This window comes from Oenanthe melanoleuca, chromosome 11 (genome assembly GCF_029582105.1).
Source record: "Oenanthe melanoleuca isolate GR-GAL-2019-014 chromosome 11, OMel1.0, whole genome shotgun sequence".
In the NCBI taxonomy this organism is placed as follows: domain Eukaryota; kingdom Metazoa; phylum Chordata; class Aves; order Passeriformes; family Muscicapidae; genus Oenanthe; species Oenanthe melanoleuca.
In genome coordinates this window covers 1,017,231-1,040,210 of record NC_079345.1, presented here as the reverse complement: position 1 = coordinate 1,040,210, position 22,980 = coordinate 1,017,231, and the positions used below count along the sequence as shown (strand labels likewise).

The 22,980-nt window shown below is 60.3% G+C and overlaps 4 protein-coding genes across 5 annotated transcripts in view; 1 reads left to right on the top strand and 3 right to left on the bottom strand.

Moving 5' to 3' along the window:
- Positions 1–275: 275 nt before the first annotated feature.
- SPATA2L (spermatogenesis associated 2 like) lies at positions 276–1,519 on the bottom strand. The gene is made up of 2 exons (XM_056501043.1): positions 1,172–1,519; positions 276–1,094 (listed from the first exon to the last, which is right to left on the bottom strand). Exons 1-2 carry the CDS (start codon positions 1,517–1,519, stop codon positions 276–278), a joined length of 1,167 nt encoding a protein of 388 aa, XP_056357018.1.
- On the bottom strand, positions 1,448–7,081 carry VPS9D1 (VPS9 domain containing 1). Its single transcript, XM_056500561.1, has 16 exons — positions 6,938–7,081; positions 6,409–6,481; positions 6,248–6,340; positions 5,990–6,152; positions 4,966–5,077; positions 4,774–4,836; positions 4,573–4,625; positions 4,406–4,493; positions 3,625–3,710; positions 3,075–3,535; positions 2,855–2,984; positions 2,584–2,777; positions 2,433–2,514; positions 2,205–2,309; positions 1,923–2,038; positions 1,448–1,520 (listed from the first exon to the last, which is right to left on the bottom strand). Exons 1-15 carry the CDS (start codon positions 7,052–7,054, stop codon positions 1,963–1,965), a joined length of 1,896 nt encoding a protein of 631 aa, XP_056356536.1. The 5' UTR covers positions 7,055–7,081; the 3' UTR covers positions 1,448–1,520; positions 1,923–1,962.
- An 81-nt stretch (positions 7,082–7,162) lies between these two features.
- Positions 7,163–14,539, top strand: ZNF276 (zinc finger protein 276). The gene is made up of 11 exons (XM_056500562.1): positions 7,163–7,327; positions 8,403–8,712; positions 8,807–8,859; positions 9,390–9,881; positions 10,637–10,715; positions 11,775–11,855; positions 12,128–12,238; positions 12,313–12,388; positions 12,699–12,816; positions 13,056–13,155; positions 13,774–14,539. The coding sequence occupies exons 1-11, from the start codon at positions 7,183–7,185 to the stop codon at positions 14,057–14,059; spliced, it is 1,851 nt and encodes a 616-aa protein (XP_056356537.1). The 5' UTR covers positions 7,163–7,182; the 3' UTR covers positions 14,060–14,539.
- Positions 14,540–14,587: 48 nt separating this feature from the next.
- The window catches only part of FANCA (FA complementation group A), a 31,853-nt gene continuing 23,460 nt past the window's right edge, over positions 14,588–22,980 (bottom strand). For both annotated transcript variants that reach the window (XM_056500558.1, XM_056500557.1), the window contains exons 32-43: positions 22,728–22,894; positions 22,347–22,452; positions 21,452–21,511; positions 21,012–21,116; positions 20,246–20,358; positions 19,439–19,580; positions 18,348–18,410; positions 17,078–17,183; positions 16,645–16,720; positions 16,160–16,301; positions 15,544–15,633; positions 14,588–14,697 (exon numbers count right to left, since the gene is read on the bottom strand). In XM_056500558.1, the coding sequence (XP_056356533.1) occupies positions 14,590–14,697; positions 15,544–15,633; positions 16,160–16,301; positions 16,645–16,720; positions 17,078–17,183; positions 18,348–18,410; positions 19,439–19,580; positions 20,246–20,358; positions 21,012–21,116; positions 21,452–21,511; positions 22,347–22,452; positions 22,728–22,894 (1,278 nt within the window). In that variant the 3' untranslated portion in view covers positions 14,588–14,589. The remainder of the gene's footprint in view (positions 14,698–15,543; positions 15,634–16,159; positions 16,302–16,644; positions 16,721–17,077; positions 17,184–18,347; positions 18,411–19,438; positions 19,581–20,245; positions 20,359–21,011; positions 21,117–21,451; positions 21,512–22,346; positions 22,453–22,727; positions 22,895–22,980) is intronic.

Genomic DNA, 22,980 nt, shown 5'->3' with positions numbered 1-22,980 from the left:
TGACACCCCAGGTGGGTCCCAGCCCTCAGGGAGGCACGAGCTGGTCCTGCAGGGTGCTGTGCTGTCAGGTATCACTGCCCCTGAACCAGGCATCTCGGTCCCCCTCACTAGGACAGAACACCCCACGCTGAGGCAGCCACTTTACTGATGCACTGAATAATTTACAGCAGCAGTGCCCGCGCTGGAGCAGGGCCTGGGCACCGCTGTCTCAGGGGCCGACGAGTCCGGGTCCTTGTGCCAAGCAGGGCCACGCCCATCCCTTGCTGGCAGCCGTGTCAGGAGCGGGGCGCAGAGCCCTCGGCCAGCAGCATGTCCAGCTCGGTGCGCTGCAGCCAGAGGCGCTGCTGCCGCTCCCCGCGCAGCTCCTGGCCGCGGTGCCGGCTGCGGCAGGCGCGCCCCACGGCGCAGCCGCCGGCGTGCAGCTGCCGGCAGGTGCTGCAGCAGTACGAGGGCAGCATGCCTCGCTGCAGGCACCAGTGCAGCTGGTAGCAGGGCAGCTCTGGCACATCCTGGGGGGAATCCCGGGGTTCTCCCCGCACCTGGAGGCTGCTGCTGGTCCCCACCGGCTCCTGCTCTGGGAGGAGGTGAGAGGAGGTGTCTGGATCAGCGCTGCCCACAGGCTGTGGCCCAAGCGTGGCATTGCAGCGTCCCCAGCCCCTCATGGGCACATCCTGAGGGTCCCTCCACAGCGCTGGAGGGGCTGTGTCCTTGCCCCCTGTGTCCTCAGGGCTGTCTGGTGTCTCCTGGTAGAGATCCACGCTGTCACCGCAGTCAGCAGCTGTCCTGTGCTGCGTCCCCAGGTCCTGCAGCATCTCCAGGCACCCCGTGGCACCCCCATCCCGGTGCCGCGCCTCCAGCAGCTCCTCGGCGCGGGGCCACCGCAGCTGCGGCGCCAGCTCTGCCAGGATCTCACACTCCAGGCGGCAGGCGAGGAAGCCGACGGCAGCAGCGATCAGCGCGGGCCCCGGGGGCGGCCGGGCCACAGCCAGGCGGTGCCGGTCCTGCCGCTCGTAGCCCAGTCGGCCCAAACTCTGCACCAGGTCGGCTTCAGAGAGGGCTGGGCGCAGCAGGTGCACGTAGGCGCCGGAAAAGGTCTGCAAGGAAAGCAGGGAGAGTGGCTGGAAGTGTCTGGGTATCCCCAGAACATCCCCTAACCATCTCAGGGCCTCACCTGGATGGTGCCGAACTCCCGGCGCCACGGGAAGAGGTAGAGGTTGACGGCCGCCAGCTCCAGCAGCTGGAAGGCGCCGGCCAGGCCTCGCAGCGCCCGCCCGGGGTCGGGGCGGTCCCGCAGCCCCCGGGCCAGCAGTGCCACGGCGTCCTCCTGCAGGGCCTCCAGCAGCGCTGGCTCCTGCTGCAGCCGCTGCCGCAGCCGCTCCGCCACGGCGGGGCCGGGGCAGCTCCCGGCGGGGCCGAACTCCCGCTCCAGCGAGCGCCGGTACTCCTGGTGCACCTCCTGCCGGAATTCCTGCCCGTAGTCCTGCCGGTGCTCCTGCCGCAGCGCCGAGCCTGCACACATCCTGCGGGTACAGCAGCGTGAGACCGCACCCGGTGCCCCGGGACCCGTCAGACCCCCCTCCCAATCTGTGAAGATTTCCCCCCTACAAAGCCTCAGCTCCGGAACTCCGGTCCCCGAGGCCTCCCCGGCCCCTCCCTGGTCCCGGTCCCGGTCCCAGTCCCCCCGGTCACTCCCCGGTTCCCCCCGCTGCCCCCCTCAGTCCTCCCGGTGTCCCCACCCGACCCTGGTTCCGCCCCGGTCCCGGTTCCCCCCGCACCTGCCGGTCCCGGCCGCTCCCGCTCCCTTCCCGCGCCCCGTGCGCGCGCACCGGGCCGGAACGCACGTGCCGCCCGTGGCTCCGCCCCCGGGGCGGGGCCCGAGCCACAGCGCCCCCTGCAGGGCGGGAGGACCCGCCCGTCAGCACCTGCCCGGCCTGTGCCGCGGGGGTCCCGGCCGCCCCCTCCTCACTGCAGCGACTCCACGTAGGACAGGGCGCTCTGCAGGGACGTCAGGCAGTACCCCTCCTCCCCGATCAGATACCTGTGACACCACACTGTCATCACCAGGGGCACCACGCTAGCACCGCGCCATCGTGGCTGGGACACTGCCACGAGCAGGACACCGTTACATCCACCAGCCCTGTCCCAGGGAGGTGACGCTGTCCTGAGCCAGGGGTGACCGTATGGCGCAGCACTCTGGCACGTACCCCTCATGGATGAACTCCTCCAGGGCGGCACACTCGGAGAGCAGCTGGGGCAGCCCCGTCTGCAGCACCACGTAGGACAGGATGGGCAGCAGGTCATCTGCCCCGCTGTGACAACCGGGGCCATCAGCCGTGGTGGCCACAGGGACTGTGCCCCAACAGTGCCCACAGCCCCACACTCGCACCCGTCCTGCTCGGATGGTGGCTGAGGGATGTTGTTGCTGTACTCACATGGCAGCTGTGGCGAGGCTCCGGGCGTCCCGGGGGCCGCAGTACTCCTCAGCACACTCGCAGATGCCACGCAGGGCTCGCACTGCGGCACAGAGCGGCGTCAGGGTCACTGCCCCCCCTGCGCCCCGCCCCGCGTCCCACCGCCGCTCACCGATGCACTCCAGCTTCCTGCGGGGACAGCTCTCCAGCGGGATGAGGCGCAGGTCCTGCACGGCCGAGGCGTACGCGGGGCGCCCGGGGCCGGGCGGGAAGAGGCGAGAGGCCAGCCCCATGTCGGCGGGGCTGGCGTGCCGGTGCCGCTCCATGCTGCGCGCCAGGGCCGCCTCGCGGGGCTGCTGCACGGTCCTGCGGGCACGGAGGTGACAGGGTGGTGTCAGGAAGAGGTCAGTGGGTCTAGGACCCTCCAAGGCGGGTCACGGTACCTGTAGAGGGCCAGGAGCGGGGCCCAGAGCGGGGGGAAGAAAGCTTCCTCCAGGCAGGCCAGGCACTGATCCTTGCCGGCAGCGGTGCCCAGCCCCTCGAAGGCCAGCAGAGTCAGGGCCAGCAGCCTGTCTGGGAAGGGCGAGTCACACAGCACAATGGGACCCCTCATCCCGCCCACCCTGTGCCCCATCTCCCCCCACTCCCTCAGCTGTCCCTCACCGATGGCGTTGTGGATGTCCCTCACGACGCTCTTCAGCAGCTCCGGCAGCGCCGTATCCTGCCCGGAGCTGGCCGGGGGCTCTGCAGGGGCCCAGCCCTCGGGGGACGCCAGGAACCGCTCCAGGTCCTCGAAGGAGCTTTCCCGGGGGGTCTCGGGGGGCTCGGCGGGCCCCGGGGCGCCGCTGTCGGCAAGGGGGGTGCTGGACTGGCTGTGCCGCAGCGCGGCCGGGCCGTGCTCAGGCACCGAGAACATGCAGTGCAGGCTGCGGGACGCCCGGAGCCGGCGGCCCCCCGGCTCGGCGGGCAGCGAGGAGCCCCCCGAGTCCAGCGACAGGAAGGACAGAGCCGAGGGGGAGGCGGGGGAGGCGTCGGCGGGGCCGCGGCTGACGGCCGGGTAGAGCCGGGCGTACACCGCGCACTGCAGCCGCCGCAGCAGCTGAGTGATGGGGTGCTCGGGGCAGCTGTGGGGACAGGAATGGCGTGGGTGGGGGGCACCGGCAGCAGCTGCAGCCCCCTCGCTCTGGCAGGGCTGTGCCCACCCCAGCTGTACCTCAGGAGGCAGGAGAAGAGCCCAGACACCACAGAGAGATCCGCCGGGCTCCGCTTCAGCTGTGCCTTCCACTGCCTGGGCCAGTCCTGGGAAGTGAACAGGGCTGGTCATGGGGATGGCACAGCCTCCTGCCCCGTGGCACAGCCTCTTGCCCCATGGCACAGCCTCCAGCCCCACGGCACAGCCTCCAGCCCCACGGCACAGCCTCCTGCCCCGTGGCACAGCCTCCAGCCCCACAGCACAGCCTCCTGCCCCGTGGCACAGCCTCCTGCCCTGTGGCACAGCCCCTAGCCCCACGGCACAGCCCCCTGCCCCATGGCACAGCCTCCAGCCCTGTGGCACAGCCCCCAGCCCTGTGGCACAGCCCCCAGCCCCACGGCACAGCCTCCAGCCCCATGGCACAGCCCCCAGCCCCATGGCACAGCCTCCTGCCCCGTGGCACAGCCTTCAGCCCCACGGCACAGCCTCCTGCCCCGTGGCACAGCCTCCAGCCCCACGGCACAGCCTCCTGCCCCACGGCACAGCCTCCAGCCCCGTGGCACAGCCTCCAGCCCTGTGGCACAGCCTCTTGCCCCATGGCACAGGCCCCAGCCCCATGGCACACCCTCCAGCCCCATGGCACAGCCTCCAGCCCCGTGGCACACCCTCCAGCCCCATGGCACAGCCCCCAGCCCCATGGCACACCCTCCAGCCCCATGGCACAGCCTCCAGCCCCATGGCACAGCCCCCAGCCCCATGGCACATCCTCCAGCCCTGTCAGCAGCCCCTGGCACACACTCACATGGTCCTGCTCATACTCGAGGATGGCAGCGTAGAGTGCTCGCTGCTCCTGCTCCTCAGGGGTGAGTGCCACGCTGCTGGAGAACCTCCTGGGGACACCCCGGGTCAGTGAGGGCCGTGCTGGGTGTCCCCACAGCCCGGGGTCCCTGTGGTGCCATGCCCACTCACCGGTTGGCCGCCTCCTGCAGCCGCAGCCGCCGCTCCTCCATCTTGCGCTGCAGCTGGGCCAGGCACAGTTAAGGGTCCAGAGCCAGCACCGCGCTCACCCATGCCCTTCACCCTCCTCCATCCCCCAGCTGGGACCCCAGAGGGGTCAGTGACACCCAGGACGGGGAGAGGCTCTTGGAGCAATCCCACTGGGAAGGATACAGTCTCCTCTCGCGCCTTGGCGATCACCAGGTTCTCCATCATCTGCCGCTGCAGGGACAGCGTCTGCAGAGCAGGAGGAGAGTTGGGAACATCCACCACACCCCATGGCCACCAGTGGGGAGTGGGGATCCCTCTCCCTGCCTGGCTGCCAGTTCCATCAGGCTCCCAGCTCCTCCCCAGCTCCCCACTTGCCAGGGATGTTTTCTGCACAGCCTGGTTTGGGTTCAGCCGCGCCACGCGCGCCTCATACGCTGCCTTCAGCTTCTGGTTCTGCAGGGAGGCCTCCTCCAGCGGGGTCAGCTCCCTGTAGGAACGGCCTCAGCACTGGCCACAGGGCACAGGACACGTGCCAGGACCACATCCTGCTCCTTGAGCCCCCAGGCGGGCATGGGGCCACTACCAGTGCTCGTGCTGCAGTTCTTGCCAGACCTCGTGTCCCAAACCCCTTTAATTTGAACCCCCCATGTCCTACCCACTGTGTTTGAGCCTCCCATGTTCCACCCCTGTATCCCAGTCCTCATCAGACCCCCATGCTTCACCACTTTCTGTCTCAGCCTCTTGTTCCAGTCCCCGTGTCCCAGTCCCCGTGTCCCAGTCCCTTGTCCCAGTCCTTTGTCCCAGTCCCTTATCCCAGTCCCCGTGTCCCAGTCCCCATGTTCCAGTCTCTGTGTCCCAGTCCCTTATCCCAGTCCTTTGTCCCAGTCCCCATGTTCCAGTCTCTGTGTCCCAGTCCCTTATCCCAGTCCCCATGTTCCAGTCCCCATGTCCCAGTCTCTTGTCCCAGTCCTTTGTCCCAGTCCCTTATCCCAGTCCCCGTGTCCCAGTCCCCATGTTCCAGTCTCTGTGTCCCAGTCCCTTATCCCAGTCCTCATGTCCCAGTCCCCATGTTCCAGTCTCTGTGTCCCAGTCCCTTATCCCAGTCCCCGTGTCCCAGTCCCCATGTTCCAGTCTCTGTGTCCCAGTCCCTTATCCCAGTCCTCATGTCCCAGTCCCCGTGTCCCAGTCCCCATGTCCCAGTCCCTTGTCCCAGTCCTTTGTCCCAGTCCCTTATCCCAGTCCCCGTGTCCCAGTCCCCATGTCCCAGTCCCTTGTCCCAGTCCTTTGTCCCAGTCCCTTATCCCAGTCCCCGTGTCCCAGTCCCCATGTTCCAGTCTCTGTGTCCCAGTCCCTTATCCCAGTCCCCGTGTCCCAGCTCCCATATCCAAGCCCCCCGTACTTCCGAGCGCTCTGTGCCTCAGCGATCTGCAGCTTCTGGAAGATCTCCGGGGGCAGGAATGGCGAGAGCTTCCCCCCCTCGTCCGAGCAGACCCGGCGGTGCCTGGGGAGGGGCGCAGCGCCCCCGCCCCGCTCCTGTGCAGCCGGTTTCACCTGGGCTTTCCCTGGGGGGGCAGGACAGGTGGGCTGTGCCTCACCACCAGCCTGGCCCTGCGGGGGCACCCAGCTCCCCAAAACGAGACCCCCGCCCCTCACTCACCCAGGGCTGCTGCGATGGATTTGACCCTCTCCAGGCACTGCTCTGCCAGCTTCAGCAGTTTGGGGGTGTCAGGGGTGACCCCCTCGCTGTTCTCTGTGGGGAGGGTGTGTTGAGGGCACTGCAGGACTCCCACCGGGGGAGGACAAGGGGTCCTGCCTTACCTGTCCCTGCCGCCTCCTCCTGCAGGGCCTGGGCGATGAGGGTGATGCTCTTCAGGTACTCCACGTAGGCATCCTGCCAAAGTGGGGGCTGAGCAGGGACCCCGCGGCTGGGGGGAGCTCGGGAACCCCCCGATTGCTCCTCCGGGTCCGACCGGGAGACAGGGCGAGCCCGGGGATGCGGGGGCAGCCAGGGGTACCGGGTCAGACCGGGGATGCAGCCCCGGGATGATGCAGGATGAGTCCCGGGATGCAGGATGAGAGCAGGGATGCAGGGATGAGAGCAGGGATGCAGGGATGAGCCCGAGGATGCTGCGGGGGAGGCCGAAGGACGGAGCCGGGGATGCGGGGCGAGCCCAGGGATACAGGAGGAGGCCGGGGATGCGGGGCGAGCCCAGAGATAAAGGATGAGGCCGGTGCTGCAGCCCCGGGGATGGCGATCGAGCGCAGAGGTGCAGGCAGAGCCCCGGGGCTGCAGTCCCGGGGATGCGGCTGAGCCCGGGGGTCCCTCCCCGGCCGCCCCATCACTCACCCTGGTCCTGCCGGCGCTGTCCATGCCCAGGGCGCCGCTCGCCGCCCTCATGGCCGCCTGCAGCCCGCGGCCCCCCCGGCCCGGCGCGGGCCCCTCGCCGCCCCCCGCTGCGGCCATGGCCGCCGGAACGGCGCTGCGGGGCCGCGGGCCCGGCCGGAGCGCGGCGGGACGGACCGGGCGCGGCGGGTCCCCCCGGCCGGCGGGGGCGCTGCGGGCGGGCGGAGCCGCCGGGCCCGGCGGGGACGATGAAGCGCGATCGGCGCGGGCGGTTCCTGGCGGCCCCGGGCGGCCCCCGGGCCCCCCCCGCGCCCCGCCGCACCCCCGGCACGGCCGCCCGCGGCACCGAGCCCGCCGAGCCCCCCGCGGCCGCCGCCCCAGCGCCGGAGGCAGGTGAGGCCCGAGCGCGGGGAGCGGGGCGGGGGCACGGCCGGAGCCGCTGCGGGGCCGGAGTCGCCACCGGGACGGGCTGCGAGGAGCGGGTACGGGCGAGCCCTCGGTGTGGCGGGGTCAGAACCCCCGTCCGCGGCTCGGTGCCGAGCGGGCGGCAGGTCAGGGTTTGCCCGTTTGTGTGAAACGCCGAGCGTGCCGGTGCCGGTAACGGCGAGGTGAGGAGGAATTGGGCACACGGGGAGGGAGAGCGGGGGAACTCCCGCTAACTCGGGGTGCTCGGCCGCTGCCTGCTCCGGTTTGGGGGTGACAGGGACCCTCCCTCCGTCACGGTTCGAGTGTGGTCGGGGCACTCCCGCCGTCCGGTTTGGGGTTTGGGGGTGACCGGGACCGTCCCGCCATCCCGGTTTGGGGTTTGGCGTGGCTGATACTCGGATGTGTTGCAGCTGGGGCGGGAGATAAGCGGGATCTCCAGCGGCTCCGCCGGGTGCTGTGACAGCGGGGCGCTCACAAACGGGGCGTTCAGCCCCCCAGGAGGTGCTGCCCTGTCCCAGCACTGTCACCACCCCCGTCGCTCCCAAAGCCACCCGGCAGGGGAGCCCACTCCCACCGCAGCGTTCGGAGCACGGCCGCGTTGGATCAGCGCCGGGAAGGGGCTGTGCTCGGGGTTCCCTTCACTGTTGGGAGGGATGGAGATTATTCCAGAGTGGGAATGCTGCAGGTCGGTGAGCTGGGTGACACTTTGCATCCTGCCCCGCTCCAGGGCACTACTGGGGAGCTGAGCAATGGGACAGCCAAGGATCACAGTGCCAGCTGTAAATACGTGTGAGATAAAAGAACTGCTGAAACCAAGGGATGGCTTTGGCAGAGTCCTGGGAACTGAACACAGGAGGCTGTGCCACTGGGACCAGAAGGGCTGATTTTGGGTCAGCTGGTGTCAGAAGAGTCTTTTCCTGCCTGGATTTTCCGTGCTTTGCTGACGGCAGGGTTAAGGAGGCAGCTGGGATGAAGGGGAGGGGAACACCTTTGGGTGCATCAGTGCCATCCCTCAGCAGCTGCGTTCGCTCCTCCCCGGCAGGAATCAGCCGAGCCCTGAGCACCGGCTACTGCCGCCTGTGCCACGGCAAGTTCTCCTCGCGGAGCCTGCGCAATGCCTTCGGCAAGGTGCCCGTGCTGGGGGAGAACTCGGAGAAGCAGCGGCGGCTGGACCAGGTGTTCTTCGCCGACTTCCAGCGGCTGGTGGGCGTGGCGGTGCGGCAGGACCCCGCGCTGCCACAGTTCGTCTGCAAGAAATGCCATGCCCAGTTCTACAAGTGCCGCAGCGTCCTCCGCACCTTCATCCAGAGGGTGAACGCCTCGCCCACGGGCCACGCCAAGGCCAAAGGAAAGTACGTGGCCTTTCTTGCCTCCCGGGCTGCTGCGTGTTGCTGGGTGTTCCCCCTGTGACCCCCGTATCCCACTGTGCCACTTTGGTTTTTGCAGGAGCAGCGGGGTCCAGGCGCAGCCGGGTATGGAAGGAGGGGCCTCCTGCCTGGGTGAGTGCCCACTCCCCTTCTCCTTCTTCCACACCACCAGCTGGGGTTGATGGGTGGTGAGAAACGACCACATCCAGGGGGGTTCTGGCATCCTTCAACACAGCTGGTTATGGTTCTCCTTCCTCCCTCTGACTTCCCAGCAGAATCTTCACCTTCCTGAGCTGGGCCAAACTGGCAGAGGCTCACCTGGGGGTGGGAGGAGCAGGCAGAGCAGATTTAGGTGCCAGTGCTTTTGGGCACTGGGGATAACTGGAAATACCCTTTCAGCTATGAGTGATGGAGGGAGGTGGTGGAGCCACTGTCCCTGGAGGTGTTTAGGGAAAGACTGGATGTGACACTCAGTGCTCTGGTCTGGCTGTCAGGGTGGTGTTTGGTCATGGGTTGGACCAGTGATCTCAGAGGTTGTTTCCAGCCTCAATGGTTCTGTGATCCTGGCGGGCGCTGGCACTGGGGGTAGCAGATCCACATCCCTGTCCCCTCCGTGTCCCCTCCGTGCCCAGGCCTGACTGTGCTGCCTCTCCCCTGGCCAGTTGACCTGATCACGTCCAGCCCGCAGTGCCTGCACAGCCTGGTGACGTGGGCGCACGCGCACGCCGGGAGCTGCGCCTCGGCGCCGGGGCTGCGCAGCGTGCTCAGCTCCGAGTACTGCGGCATCATCCGCGCCGTCTGGGGCTGCGGCGACGGCCACGACTACGTCATGGACACGGACTCGGACTGCAGCTCCGCGCTGCTGGACAGCGCCCTGGCCGGCAAACGCGAGTGGGGCAAGGGCGCGGCGCAGCAGCGCCTGACTGACAACGGGGACAATGGCCAGGCTGTTCCTGCTCCCAAAGCCCAGCATGCTGCAGTGAGGACAGCTCCTTGCCAGCAGCCCCCCAGCAAAGGGACCACGGCCGTGCCACTGAGCGTGGAGAGCGAGCCGCCGCAGGACAGGGATCCCTCTGCCTCGCAGCTGGACAGCGCGGCCTCCGTCCGGGAACAGGCGCTGCCGCAGCCCGTGTCCCCACTGAGCGCTGCCACAGGTAAGGGATTTGCTTCCTGACCCCCCTCCCAGCCTCAGGGTGTGGACAGGGAGCTGGAGAGGTGGCCCAGGAAGTGACAAGGAGCTGAGCCCTCTCCTTGGAGACTGCTGTTCCTCAAGGAGGGCACAGATCCTTCTGGGAAGTGCTCAGAAATTGGGCTCTGTTTGGGGACACTCCTCCTTGGGGAGGAGGATGCTGAGCTATGCAGAAGGGACAGGGGAACACAGGGTCATACTCCTGGCCCTGTGTGCTGTTCCCCCTCTAAAAGAGGGGAGACCCTGCTGCCAGGCTTTTCCTGGGGATATGGAATGGTCACTGGTTCCTCAGCACCGTGTTTGCCAGATGTTTCTTTTGGCTCGACCCTGGCCCTTCTGTCCCTAAAGGAAAACTGCTGAGTGCGTTTGGGCTGGATGCACTACTCCAAACACCACTTCCATGAGCGAGGAATTAACACCCATTTTGAGTTCCAGAAGTGGGGCTGTGTTTAGCTCCAGCACCCACAGGAGATGTCTGCTGCTGGACACAAGAATGGTGGCTGGGACTTGCCTGGGGACGAGTCTTTCAGTTACAGCTGTCACAGGAGGAACCCAAAGCTGTTGCTGGGAGCTGCAGGGTCAGGGTGGAGCACAGGGAGAGCTGTGGGACAGAGGGGACAGTTTGATTTAAACAGTCACTACCATGGAGCTTGTGTTCCCCTGGAGCCGTGGGTCTGCTGCTTTTCCTTGTAACGCACCGTGTTCTCCTTCATTCCCTAGGACAGTTGAGTGGGAAGCAGGTTCTGTCTGCAACGTCGGATGAGCGGGTAAAAGACGAGTTCAGTGACCTTTCTGAGGGGTGAGAGAAGAGTGGGTTTAAAATAGCCTAAATGTCTTCTTTGCCAGTGGGAACTCCCCATCCTGGAGAGCTCTTTCTCCCCCAGGGCTCGGAGTGGTGGCTCTGCCGCAGCCGGCACGGAGCTCATGGCACTGAGGCTCTGAGTTCCCTCCTCTGCTCTGGGGGGTTTGCACACACCTGTGCTCCGTGTTTGTGGGCTGCTTCCAGCAATCCTGGCCCTGTTTTGTCCCCTCTCTGCACTGGGGAAGGAGCCAAGCTGGGAGCTGCTGCTCCAACCCCTCAATCCCCGGGCAGTTCCCTCCTTGCCTGGGGCTGTGGGAGAGCAGTGGGAGTGGGGATGCAGGCATGGGGTGGCACGTGGAGAAACCACCCCTTCTGCTCCCAGGGAGAGCTGTTAACTGAGAAATGGGAGCAGCAGGGGCCTGGCAGCTCCACAGTCTGTTCTGAGCAAGGATTTGGCTCAGTCCAACACAGGTATTTGAAAAGGGGCTGTAAATACAGGAATCCAGGCGTTCCCAGTCTAAAGGGCCAAGTGCAGAGTGACTGATGTCAACTGAGCCTGGCAGCTGTCACATGAAAAGGGCCGCAGCAATTTATTGCCTGTTTCCTGTCTTCAGGAATTAATTGCTTCTTGTATGGCTTAAGGCCTGAAAGGAGGAAAAAGAAAAATCCAAATGTGGCTATTACATTTGAGGGCATACAGAATGACCCACAGCTTCATTAACCTGCACCAGACGATTATGTGACATTCTTGCTCTGCAAAATTCCTTTTCCCAGTAGAGGAAGCGGCAGCCACATCCCTCACCCATGAATAGATCCTTTCAGTAATAGACATTTTTTTGTTCTCCTGACAGTGGTTTGATTATTCTTGCAGAGATTTAGCCCTAAAAGGACCTGATTTGGGTCTTTGCTGTGTTCACCGTCGCTGTGTTTGTGGGGAGGAGAACACGTGGAGCTGTGCTGTGCTGTGGGGGAGATGGATGTGCTGGGAATGGGGAACTGCTGGTGCCCAGGGTCAGCCCAAAGTCACGTTGGTAAAGGGCAACTTCTCTCTCTCAGGGACTTCTTGAGTGACGATGAAAGTGAGAAGAGAAACGTGCAATCTTCAGATGACTCCTTCGAGCCTTACCCCGAGAAGAAGTAAGAGGCTCTCAGGGTGGGTGGGGGCTGGTGCCCATCCCCATGGGGCCAGCATGTCTTTCCTTATGGCTCTGTTCCCTACTCATTCCTGCCTGGAGGTCACAGAGATGCCCCCAAGCTCCCCACTGGGTTAAATTGGTCCAGCTCCTGTACCTGGGGCTGTGTGTGCTCCTGCTCTGCCAGGTCACAGTCAGGTGTGACAGCTGGGGACACTTTAGTGGGTCTAAACCCAAGATCAAGTCTTAAATCACTGTCCTGGTTCTTTCTTGGAGGGTTTCTGGCAAGAAAAGCGACAGTAAAGACGCAAAGAAAGCGGAAGAGCCCAAAATAAGGAAGAAGCCGGGGCCTAAGCCAGGCTGGAAAAAAAAAATCAAATGTGAACGGTAAGGAGGGTCTGTCAGGGCTGGGCTGAGCTGCAGCCCCACACCCACACCACCTCACACATCTCTGCTTGCAGGGAGGAGCTGCCCACCATCTACAAGTGTCCTTACCAGGGCTGCACTGCTGTCTACAGAGGGGCTGATGGCATGAAGGTGAGCTCAGGTTCTGCTCCTGTCCCACACTGGAGCCAGAGGATCCCTGCTGGGTTTAATTCCCCATCCCATGCTGCAGGAGGCAGTGAGCCACTAAAAGCAGCCTGCTGGAAGTCCTGGCCTTTTCCAGTGTGCTCTGGCTCTCCCTGTTTCTCCTGTCCTGGCTCACAGCAGCCCTTGGAACAGGCTCCACTGTGTCCAGCTAAAGCCCCTGCAGCCAGGGGTAGATTGGGGTGCAAATCCTGGTTTTGGTCTCGGTGTTTGGGGATCCCAGCTGTTCCCTGTGCGAAGCTCTGTCCTTGCTTTGCAGAAACACATCAAAGAGCACCACGAGGAGGTGCGGGAGAGGCCCTGCCCTCACCCTGGCTGCAACAAAGTGTTCATGATCGACCGGTACCTACAGCGGCACGTCAAGCTCATCCACACAGGTGTGTCCCAGCAGCTGGCAGGTCACACACACCCCTGGCACCCTGGCACCCTGCTTTTGGAGGTGCTGAGGCTCAGGGGGTGGGGGACAGGGCTCCCTGTGTGCCTGTGAACATGGAACAAGCTGTTGTGCAGGGGATGTGAGGCAGGGGAGGGGTTCAGACTCCTGAGGGAGCGTGGGCAGCTGGGTGTGCCCAGGAACTGGGCAGGATCTGTGACTCTGTGCTGTTTCCCGTGGCAGAGGTACGGAACTATATCTGTGATGAGTGTGGGCAGACCTTCAAGCAACGCAAACACCTCTCAGTCCATCAGATGCGGCACTCGGGAGCAAAGCCCCTGCAGTAAGTGATTCCAACAGGGAGCAGAGGCATCAGTCACTGGCACTGGGATTCTGGGATGCAAACCCTGCCTGCAGCTGGCAGTGTCCTGGCTGGATCACTTTAAATTGAATTAATGAGCAGAGGGTCATGGATCACCTCTGCTATGAGGAGAGGCTCAAGAGTGCTGGGGGTGTTCAGACTGGAGAAGATTCCAGGGAGACCTTAGAGCCCCATGGAGGGGCACCAGGAGAGCTGGACAGGGACTTGGAACTAGTTCCTGGAGCAACAGGACAAGGGGGAATGGCTTCCCACTGCCAAAGGGCAGGGTTAAATGGGATATTGGAAAGATACTCTTTCCTGTGAGGATGGTGAGGCCCTGGCACAGGTTGTGGACTCCCCATCCCTGGAAGTGTTCAAGACCAAGCTGGATGGGGCTTGGAGCAACCTGGGATAGTGGAAGGTGTCTGCCCTTAGCAGGAGGTGGGATGGGATGTGCTTTAAGGTCCTTTCCAAGCCAAACCACTCCAAACTCTGTGATCCAATGAAATGTCCATTCCCAACACCTGCCCCAGCCCGTTGCTGTCCCTGGCTGAGCCAGGCAGCCCCAGGCTGGTGCTGAGCCCCCTCTGCCCTCGGCAGGTGTGAGATCTGTGGCTTCCAGTGCCGCCAGCGCGCGTCCCTCAAGTACCACATGACCAAGCACAAAGCCGAGGCCGAGCTGGAGTTCGCCTGCGACCAGTGCGGGAAGCGCTTCGAGAAGGCTCACAACCTCAACGTGCACATGTCCATGGTGCACCCTCTGACCCAGACTCAGGACAAAGCCAAGCCGCTGGAGCCAGAGCCCATCCTCCTCCTCGCTTCTTCAGGGACTGCAGAAGGCCAGGCAGTGAAGCCAGAAGTGACTGCAGAGCCCGAGCCCACCTGAGGGCACGGGGATGAGCTCCCAGCCCCGGAGGAGCCGTTCAGCAATGGAGATTTTTAATCTATGTTTTAGTCTCCCAAAGAACTCGGTGGAATTAGCTTCAGCTTGCTCAGAAAAGGCTTTGTTCTCATGCAGTGATTCCATGCTCACGTCTGATTCAGCAGTGTTGTACTAAGAGTGTCTAATCCCAGGGCAAGGGACCCCTCCGTGTCCCCAGCCCCACGCACACGTTGTAGAAACCAAGTTGGCCACAACTGTTCCCTGCCTGCACAGAGGTGCCCCCAGGGGCTCGAGGGGGACAGAGGACAGTGGGACAACTTTAAGGAGACATTTTGTTTTGGAAAAGAAGAAAAAAAACCCGAACAACATAATTACGAGTCCCAAAGCAAGTCTAAACTGAAAATTTGTAACCTACTTTTTATTGTAACAAGAGCTTCATGGTTATGCTTGTAATAAATTATTTACAAAGTAATTTGAAAAAAACCAGCACACCTCTTGTTAGGTGTAATTGAGATGTGAGGCTGAGTCCATTCTCAGAACAGTTCCAGCTCTTCCTCCAGCTCCATGTCCACAGCAGGCCGTGAGAAGTGCAGGAGGGCAGCTCCCAGCTCTGGGTCGAGTTCTTCACAGGTGCTCAGGAGCTGGGGAGAGGGCAGGGAGCCAGTTCAGATCTGCTCGTGCTTCCTCAAAGCCAGTTGCAGCAACACCGGGGCATTTTGCTGCCTCCTCAGCCCAGCACAGGCAGAGGAGGCTGTGCCTGACAATTCCCTCAGAGCAGGCAGGAACGGCCACACGAGGGCAGGGTCTGATGTGATGGAGCACACACGTGGAGGATGTGGCCATGGCAGCAGCTGAGCAGCAGGTGTCCCCCTGCTCCCAGGTAGGTCAGGGAGGCACAGAGCATGGCACAGGTGAGTTATGGAAGCACAGAGCATGGCACAGGTGAGTTGTGGAAGCACAGGCCATGGCACAGGTGAGTTGTGGAAGCACAGAGCATGGCACAGGTGAGTTATGGAAGCACAGAGCACGGCACAGGTGAGTTGTGGAAGCACAGAGCACGGCACAGGTGAGTTGTGGAAGCACAGGGCATGGCACAGGTGAGTTGTGGAAGCACAGAGCATGGCACAGGTGAGTTGTGGAAGCACAGGGCATGGCACAGGTGAGTTGTGGAAGCACAGAGCATGGCACAGGTGAGTTATGGAAGCACAGGGCACGGCACAGGTGAGTTATGGAAGCACAGAGCAGGACCAGGTGAGTTATGGAAGCACAGAGCATGGCACAGGTGAGTTGTGGAAGCACAGAGCATGGCACAGGTGAGTTATGGAAGCACAGGGCATGGCACAGGTGAGTTATGGAAGCACAGGGCATGGCACAGGTGAGTTATGGAAGCACAGAGCACGGCACAGGTGCAGGATCAGTGCCCGAGGGAGGCACAGCAGCACTCCCAGCTCACACACTGGGAGGAAAGGGAGAAGAGCTGCACGTACCAGCTGAATGTTCCCAAAGCTCTGGGCAGGGCAGTGTGGGATGGCTCCCAGCAGGAACTGCCGGGCTGCAGAGATCAGCTCCAAGGGATCCTGCACAACATGGGAGAGACACAGACATGGAGGAAAAACATCACCCTCAGCCCAGTCCCTGCTTCAGAAGAGAACCCCCCAGCCCAGGCTGTCACTGCTCAGAGGGCAGGGAGGTGTTGGGGGTTTGGGAGCAGCCCCAGGGGATGAGGAACCTGCACAAGCTCCCTCTGCTCCTCACAGGAAGGTGGGAACAAGAGGGATGCTGCAAGTGCTGCTGCAGGGGAAGAGCTAAAGAATAGTGTCAGTTACAAGAGGTTTCAAGCTTGAGAGGGGTAGATTTAGACTGGATTTTAGGAAGAATTTTTTCTCTGTGAGGGTGGCAAGGCCTGGCACAGGTTGCCTAGAAAAGCTGTGGCTACCCCTGGATCCTTGGAAGTGTCCAAGGCCAGGTTGGACACGGTTTGGAGCAACCTGGGTTAGTGGGAGCTGTCCCTGCCCATGGCAGGATGAGGTTTAAGGTCATTTCCAACCCAAACCGTTCTGGGAGTCTATGACAGGAGAAAAGAAGAGTCCAGGCTTTGCTTACCTGCTCTGTGGGGTCTCGATCAGGCTGTGGCAGGACTTGCCCTTCCACAAAGAGCTGGAGCAGCTGGATGTACATCTGGAGTGCCACGCTGAGGAAGGAGGGATCCCGCTGCAGCAGCTCCCGCTGGAAGCAGGGGGTGAGGCTGGAGGGGTCACACATGGGCTCTGTTAGCTCTGGGTCCATGGGACACACACAGGCACAAAGCAAACACAGCTGCTGCTCTGATTGGAGTCCCATTGAGTGCAGGGCCACCCCAGGAAGCAAAGTCAGCTCCAAAACCTCGTGTTTGGAGCACAAGGCTGAAGGGACAATTCTGGCAAAAGTTCTTTAGCAAAAGGCACAGGGATGAGGCGTTCTGTCCTGCACAGCTCAGGTAACTGTGCTCACCTCCAGGCCAGCAGTGCTGTGACCCCCATGCCAGCTGCTGTGGATGCCAGCCATCACCCTCATCCCCCAGGGCCCTGCCCAGCCCAGCAGGGTGGTACCTGTAGAATGCCAGGGGCAGGAGGCGGCTGTGCCGCTCCGAGGCCGCGCTGCGCAGGACACGGCAGCTCCCAGGGCCTGCAAGGACAGGACAAGCACTGAGCACCTGCACAGGGCCTCACAGCACCTTTCACACTCCTGCAGCAGCACAGGGGCTGCAGTTTCCCTCTAGGCCACAATAAATACGAGAGCTTGGTGGTGGTGGTGACCAGCAAGAGAAGCAAGTCGTCCTCTTAGGTTTTCTCTACTATGAGCTCAGTCATTCCTGATCATCACTTGGGTCTGCCATGCTCTGGGACAGAAGCAGGATGTTCTCAACTTCCACACAAATGTTTTTTGTGCTGCTTCCAAAGGCCCAGCAGCCCCTTCTCACAGGGACACTCCAACCCAAGGGATGGGTCACCCATCCTTCCACCCCTTGGGGACAGGACTCACCTCTCTCTGCAGAATGGAAGAGAAGTGGCCAGGATGTGCTCCTCCCTTCCAGGCACTGCAGGATCTCCAGGGACCACTTCAGAGATGTCTGAAAATCCACTCCTTCCTGGGTAATAAGGAGAGGTCTCGTTTCTCTTGGGCTGTGGTTGCATGAAAGCAGAAAGGACCCCCCACAAGAGACTGCACATGAACTGCTCTGCTAAAGGTCCTTTGGAATTTACCCCAAGCCTTTTCCCTCACCTGGCAGCCTGGATTCCCCCAGGGGAATCAGACACCAGAGCAAGGCAGTGTCTTCCTCACCAAATCAGGCCAGCACTGAGAGGGGACAGCTGCACTGTGGAATGGTTTGGGTTGGAAGGGACCTTAAAGATCATCCAATTCCACCCCTCTGTCATGGGCAGGACACTTCCCACTAGACCAGGTTTCTCCAAGCCAAATCCAACCTGGATTAACCAACAGACCACTGCACATCCTGCACTCACCCCACTGGAGCAGCTTCTGTCCCCTCTAACCTTTCTAGGGACATCTCTTGGGGTTATTGTGGGGTTTCTTTTTTCATTACTCATTTCACATGCATTAAGCTCCCAGCTCTGTCTGCTCAAGATGTTTCTCTCCTCCCTGACTCTTCCCCCAGACTCTCCCAGGGGCAGATTGAGACCAAATGGTTATTTCTGCCTTGAATCTGCTCCCTGATCCCATCTGTGAGGTGACTCCCCAAATGGCTGCACTTCAAAGCTGAGGTGACAGCAAAAGGGACAGAAACAAGCCTTCACAGGCAGGATGCTCAGGGCAGGCAGCTGCTGGAAGCAGCCTGTCATCTTTGCTCCTTCACTAAACAGCATTAAACCATTTGGAAACTAATGTTCCTCCTTCCTGGGCAGCCCTTCTCCTGGGGAGTACCACATTCCAGCCTGAGGAAAAACATCATCTGACAGATGTGAGATGCTACACAAAAGCTGAATGAGATACGAGGCTCCTGCACTACCTGCGAGGTGCAAAGTCTGAACAGGAAACTGAAAATAGTAAATCATCCAGGAGGAGAAATAAAAGCAGTGAAAGGGGAGATAATGTCAGTGAGAGGAAAACACAGGTTTAATCTGATGGGAACAGAAGGGCTTTCAGCAGGCTTGTCTGGGGTGTTGCTGATCCCTTCCCCCTGGCAGAACAAGCTCCCAGCCTTCCCAGTGCTGCTACCAAGCATTTTTGGGCAGCAAACCGAGCTGATCAGACACATTCAGTGTCATGAGAATTCCCTCAGGGCTGAGCTCACCTTTGGTGCTATTCTGGCTGAGATGAGATCCAGGAGGGAGAAGAACAGCAGAGCAACAAGGAGCTGCAAGGAAAAGAGGCTGCCTGTTAGTTGTGCCTATAGTGGTGACTTGGAACTTGGCCTTTCCACTCAGGGAACAAACACCTCACCAGGTACATTCCCAGACTGGCCCTGGATGAACCATGGGTGTTTCACCTGCTGGGACCCCAGTTACCCCCAGCCCTCCCATGGTTCCCTCTCCCCCTGGCCCTCTCCAGGAATTCTGAGGTGAAAGCTGCAGTTGGGCCAAGTGTACTCAGTGACACCAGTTCTGACTGGCAGCTTCTGGCTCCAGACCAGTACAAACAGTGGAGGAGTCAATCCCACAGGAAGAGGAGCTGCAATAAAACCTCCAGAGTAAACATGAGGCCCAGGTTCCACTTCAGCACTGTCACCTGTGAGGCTCTGGCACAGGGACACTCTGACCCTGGCTCTTCCCTGGAAAATCAGCAGCCAGAGCTGCTGGGCAGCAGCCCAGCCTCCTCCTCAGCAGAGCCCTCCAGAGAATTCCCCTTGCACCGAGCTGACATGCAGAGCCATTTCCTGGACCAGACTTGAGAAAACCCTCAGGAAATCTGTCTCTGGGAATCCCAGCACAACTTCCCAGAGCCCTTAAAATGCCTGCACTGCTGTCTCACAAACTTCCTGCATCTCCTTAATTTTCCAGCCAAGCTGCCCAAGTTAAAATCCACAAGGACTGCTGTTGTTGGAGGGAGAGGGGATCCTGGCACGCCACAGATCGAGCTCTCTGTCTCTGCAGGGCTCTCTCCAGCTTCAGTTATAAAGCAGCTGTTGAACAGCCCTGCCAGACTTCACAGGAGCCAGAGTCTGAGGTAAAAGTTTAAGCTTGAAACAACTTTGCCTTCAGGATAAGAATTCAGCAACTGGCAATTTACAGCCACCTTTTATCAAATATCCACCAGCAAGATTTCCCAACAGGGATTACCAGGGATGCAGCACTATCTCAGGACAACTTCTCTCAGTTAAAGACCTCCTATTTCTGGGTTTCAGGTGTAGGGAAGAGCAGACACATGAAATGCACCCAGCCTTGCCTGCTCTGTGCCAGTCCCCAGCCTCTCCAGTGCCTCTCTGCCTCGTCCTCGTGGTGACTGCTGCAGGATGGCACCATGGAGGAATGCAGCTGAGAGCCAAGGGGGGTCAGAGAGAGGGAAAACTGCTCCTGAACAAAGGAACCTGGGAAACAGAACAAACATGTCATGGCTTTGGACATTAAAAAGGGAAAAAAATGCTGCTGTGAATGAGGAGGAAATTGGGACTTGGGCAAAGGTGCAAGTTTGTGACTGGGACAAGAAAATAAATCATTCTCTCCATTTTGTTTTCCCTGTAGTTGGATGCCACATGGAGACAGTTGTAAAAAAGCCAAAGTCTAGAAGCAGACAGAAGCATTCTCCAATCTCTTTTATCAGCAGTTGGACTACAGAAGCATGTGATTATCACCTGCCATAACCTGCAAGGAGATTCTTACATAAATTCCCAGCTTCTGGAGAAAAGCTGCAGGGCACTGACAGTGTAAGGAGAGGTAAAGAAGGAAGTAAGCAGCCAGTGAGCAGCTTCAGGAGCCCAGATTCCCCAAATCCAGGGAGCAAAAGGTGTGGCAGCTCCCAGGAATGACTCAACATTGTGCTAAGGCTTTGCCTAACCAGGACTCTGCCTTCCAGCCTCCTCTGCAGAGATTCCCTTTTCCTCTGACCCACATTACACACAGGGCCAGGCTAAATCATTATCACGACACATTTTGAGTGTAAGCCCTGCAGAGGAGTCTGTCCAGAGCTGTCCTGCAAACCTCAGCCCACCTGAGCATTCCAGGACAGCAGCTCCCTGCTCCCTCCCTCACACACCTGGTACTTGAGCCATGCCAGATCCTCAGTCTGTCCAGCTCTTCTGCAAGTGGAGCCCCAAAGAGCCTCTTCCACTGACAGCAAAGCACTGGCTCCAGCCTTGGCCACCAAAGCTGGGGAGAAAGGTGGAAACCAGCAGCATTAGTGGTGGAGAACCTGGTGGTTGGCTGCAGTCAGGTACAGCCAGGTACTCAGAGAAAGGGGATTTCCCCTCAGTGAAAAAGCCCAAGTTGTACATGCACACATCAGAAATGGGAGAAATTTCACGTCCTGGAAATGCAGAGGGTCACTTGTGACCGTGCTCACACCAGGGTGCCCTGGGACTGCTCTGGCAGGACCAGTCAGAACCAAAGAACTGTCCCACAGAGGTGATGGCCACGCTCAACACATGCCCCAAAACGTGTTTCCCTGTGGAAAACTGCACACAAGGAGTTACACACAGGAGAGAGAATAAAACCTGGCATTTGGGGGCATTTTGGGTTGCTTGTGGTGTAACAACCAGCCCTTATAGTGCATCAGAGACCAGGACAAACTTCCAGCTCCCCACTCTGACACAGCCCCAGGGAGCCCAGAGCTGGGATCAGTGTGGGGAGCTGGAGGTTTGTCCTGGTCTCTGATACCAAAAAGGGCTCAAAAACACCCTGCAAATTTCCCAAAGCTTTAAGAGTTCCTGTTGAATGTTACACTCAGATAGTGTTTAACACAAGCTCTCTGAGCTGCTGCTGGGTTTCTCCCAAACCCAGAGAAGCAGAATGAGATCAGTCACCGCTGCAGAGAGGAGCACCACGGGACACTTGGTTTGACAGGTGGTCAGAGCCTCGTTGACCCCTCCTGCTGCATCCTCACACTCCTGGCTGGCACTCAGCAGCCCCTGGAAGAGGATAAATGACAGGATGGCTCCACACATCCATCTCTGCTGCTCCAAGTCCCACGCTGAGCCTGTGTAAACTAATCAGAGGTAACTGTAGGGGTCAGCACGGCTCAGCAAAAGAAACATCCACCAACAGCTCCTTCCCCCACCAGCTTTGCTGCATTGTATTAAAATTCACCTCCACCACCACTTCCTCCTGCTGCTCCCCCTCATTTTCCTGGTTACTGCTCCTCTTGGAATTACATCAAGAGTTCTCAAAAGGAGGCAACAAAGGGGACACCTCATGTGGCAGGAGGAAAGCTCTGAGCAGGGCAGAGGGACAAAAGCTGCATTACCCTGAAGAAGTGAGCTGTGATGTCATAGGAGAGTGCATACCCTCTGGAACAGACGTTCTTCTGCAGGAAAACATGGAGAGGGAAACAAAATCATCACTCCTTCCCTTTGGAATAGGATTTCCCAAGAGCATTTAGGGTGTCTGGCACAAGGACAGCACGGAGCCATCCTGTGGATGCTGGACATCAGCTCAGATGCAGGAATGTGGTTTTTAGGTAAGGCACTCCCACAGACCTGAGCTGCACAGCCCCAGCACCCACGAGTCCAGGATGGCAGCAGCAGATGGATCAACAGCCTTGGGGTGAACAGAGGTTTCTGGCTGTGCCTAACATGGCACACAGAAGGGCCTGGAAAGGCCAGTCAGGATGAATAAATGGAAATCAGCTCTCCTTGGAGCACAAAGCAGTGTCCTGAGGGACCTGCAAGTCAAATGACCTTCTCCCAGAAAGGGATGTCCCTGGAAGTTTCTCAGCAGGATGAGGAGGATCTCAATGTGCAGCAAAACAGTTCAAGGCCTGGCATGACAGAGGGATTGGAGAAGGGCTCATGCCCAGCCCCTTCCAGGCCTCCATGGAAATGCTGGAAGATTGTCTGGAACCCACCTCACCAAAGTGACTCACAAGGATTTACTCTTAATAGTGTCAAATGCCATCACAATTCCAAATGAAATGACAAAAGTCACAGAATCATGGAATGATTTGGGTCAGAAGGGACCATGGGCAGGAACACCTTCCACAGACCAGATTGCTCCAACCTGGCCTTGAACACTTTGAGGGATGGGGCAGCCACAGCTTCTCTGGGTAGTTTGGATGCAACCTTCTTCCCCAAATTCAAATTTAAGGTCTTTACCAAGAGCATTTACCAATGAGCAACCACCATTTGGCTCACAACACCTACCAGCTCAGAGTTCACAAAACAAAAGAAGTTGTCACAGTCCAAGACTGTTTTGTTCCCTTTCCAACACGTGGTGATCAGGGTGGATGCAGGGAGCCCAACCAGAATCCTTAGGCAGGGAAGAATAAAAATTGAGATTAGTGTTAGGGTGAGAATCAGCCTCGCCATGAAGATGTGTGATCCAGCCTGGCAGGGGTGACCAGCACATGGAAACACAGCTAGTGCCAGTGGGTGCCAGGAATGAGTATCCCTGGCACAGCTGTCCCCATGGCATGCAGTGTCACTGTCACTTGCTGTGCAATCAGAGGGGAGGACACTGCACACACCAGCCTGCCCTGAGCAGCAGTGTTGCTGCCATTCCCAGCTGCTCAGGCCTGCACTTACCTTCTGTGCAGCAGCAGCTCCTGCTGCCTCCACAGCTGCTCTCCCAGAGCAGATCTCTGCTGGCTGCCTGTCAGTCTTCCCTGGAGGATCTCAAACAGGAAATGTCTCTGGGCAGCTGAGCAGCCAGGAAGCTGCTTTGGCCTGCACCTCAGCTCCAGCACCAGCTCCTGAACAGGGTGATGGGGAAACCAGTGAGGGTCACACACCAGCCTGCTCTCAAACCCTCTTTGTTTCTCTGAAGCAACCAGAGATC

Coding starts and splice junctions, on each gene's coding strand:
- SPATA2L (XM_056501043.1), bottom strand. CDS start 1,519: ATGTGTGCAGGCTCGGCGCTGCGGCAGGAGCACCGGCAGGACTACGGG. Junction 1,095..1,171: donor GGGAGTTCGGCACCATCCAG/GTGAGGCCCTGA, acceptor CTTTCCTTGCAG/ACCTTTTCCGGCGCCTACGT.
- VPS9D1 (XM_056500561.1), bottom strand. CDS start 7,054: ATGGCCGCAGCGGGGGGCGGCGAGGGGCCCGCGCCGGGCCGGGGGGGC. Junction 6,482..6,937: donor ACAGCGCCGGCAGGACCAGG/GTGAGTGATGGG, acceptor CCACTTTGGCAG/GATGCCTACGTGGAGTACCT. Junction 3,711..4,405: donor TCGAGTATGAGCAGGACCAT/GTGAGTGTGTGC, acceptor TTCACTTCCCAG/GACTGGCCCAGGCAGTGGAA.
- ZNF276 (XM_056500562.1), top strand. CDS start 7,183: ATGAAGCGCGATCGGCGCGGGCGGTTCCTGGCGGCCCCGGGCGGCCCC. Junction 12,239..12,312: donor AAAAAAATCAAATGTGAACG/GTAAGGAGGGTC, acceptor CTCTGCTTGCAG/GGAGGAGCTGCCCACCATCT. Junction 12,389..12,698: donor GAGGGGCTGATGGCATGAAG/GTGAGCTCAGGT, acceptor CTTGCTTTGCAG/AAACACATCAAAGAGCACCA.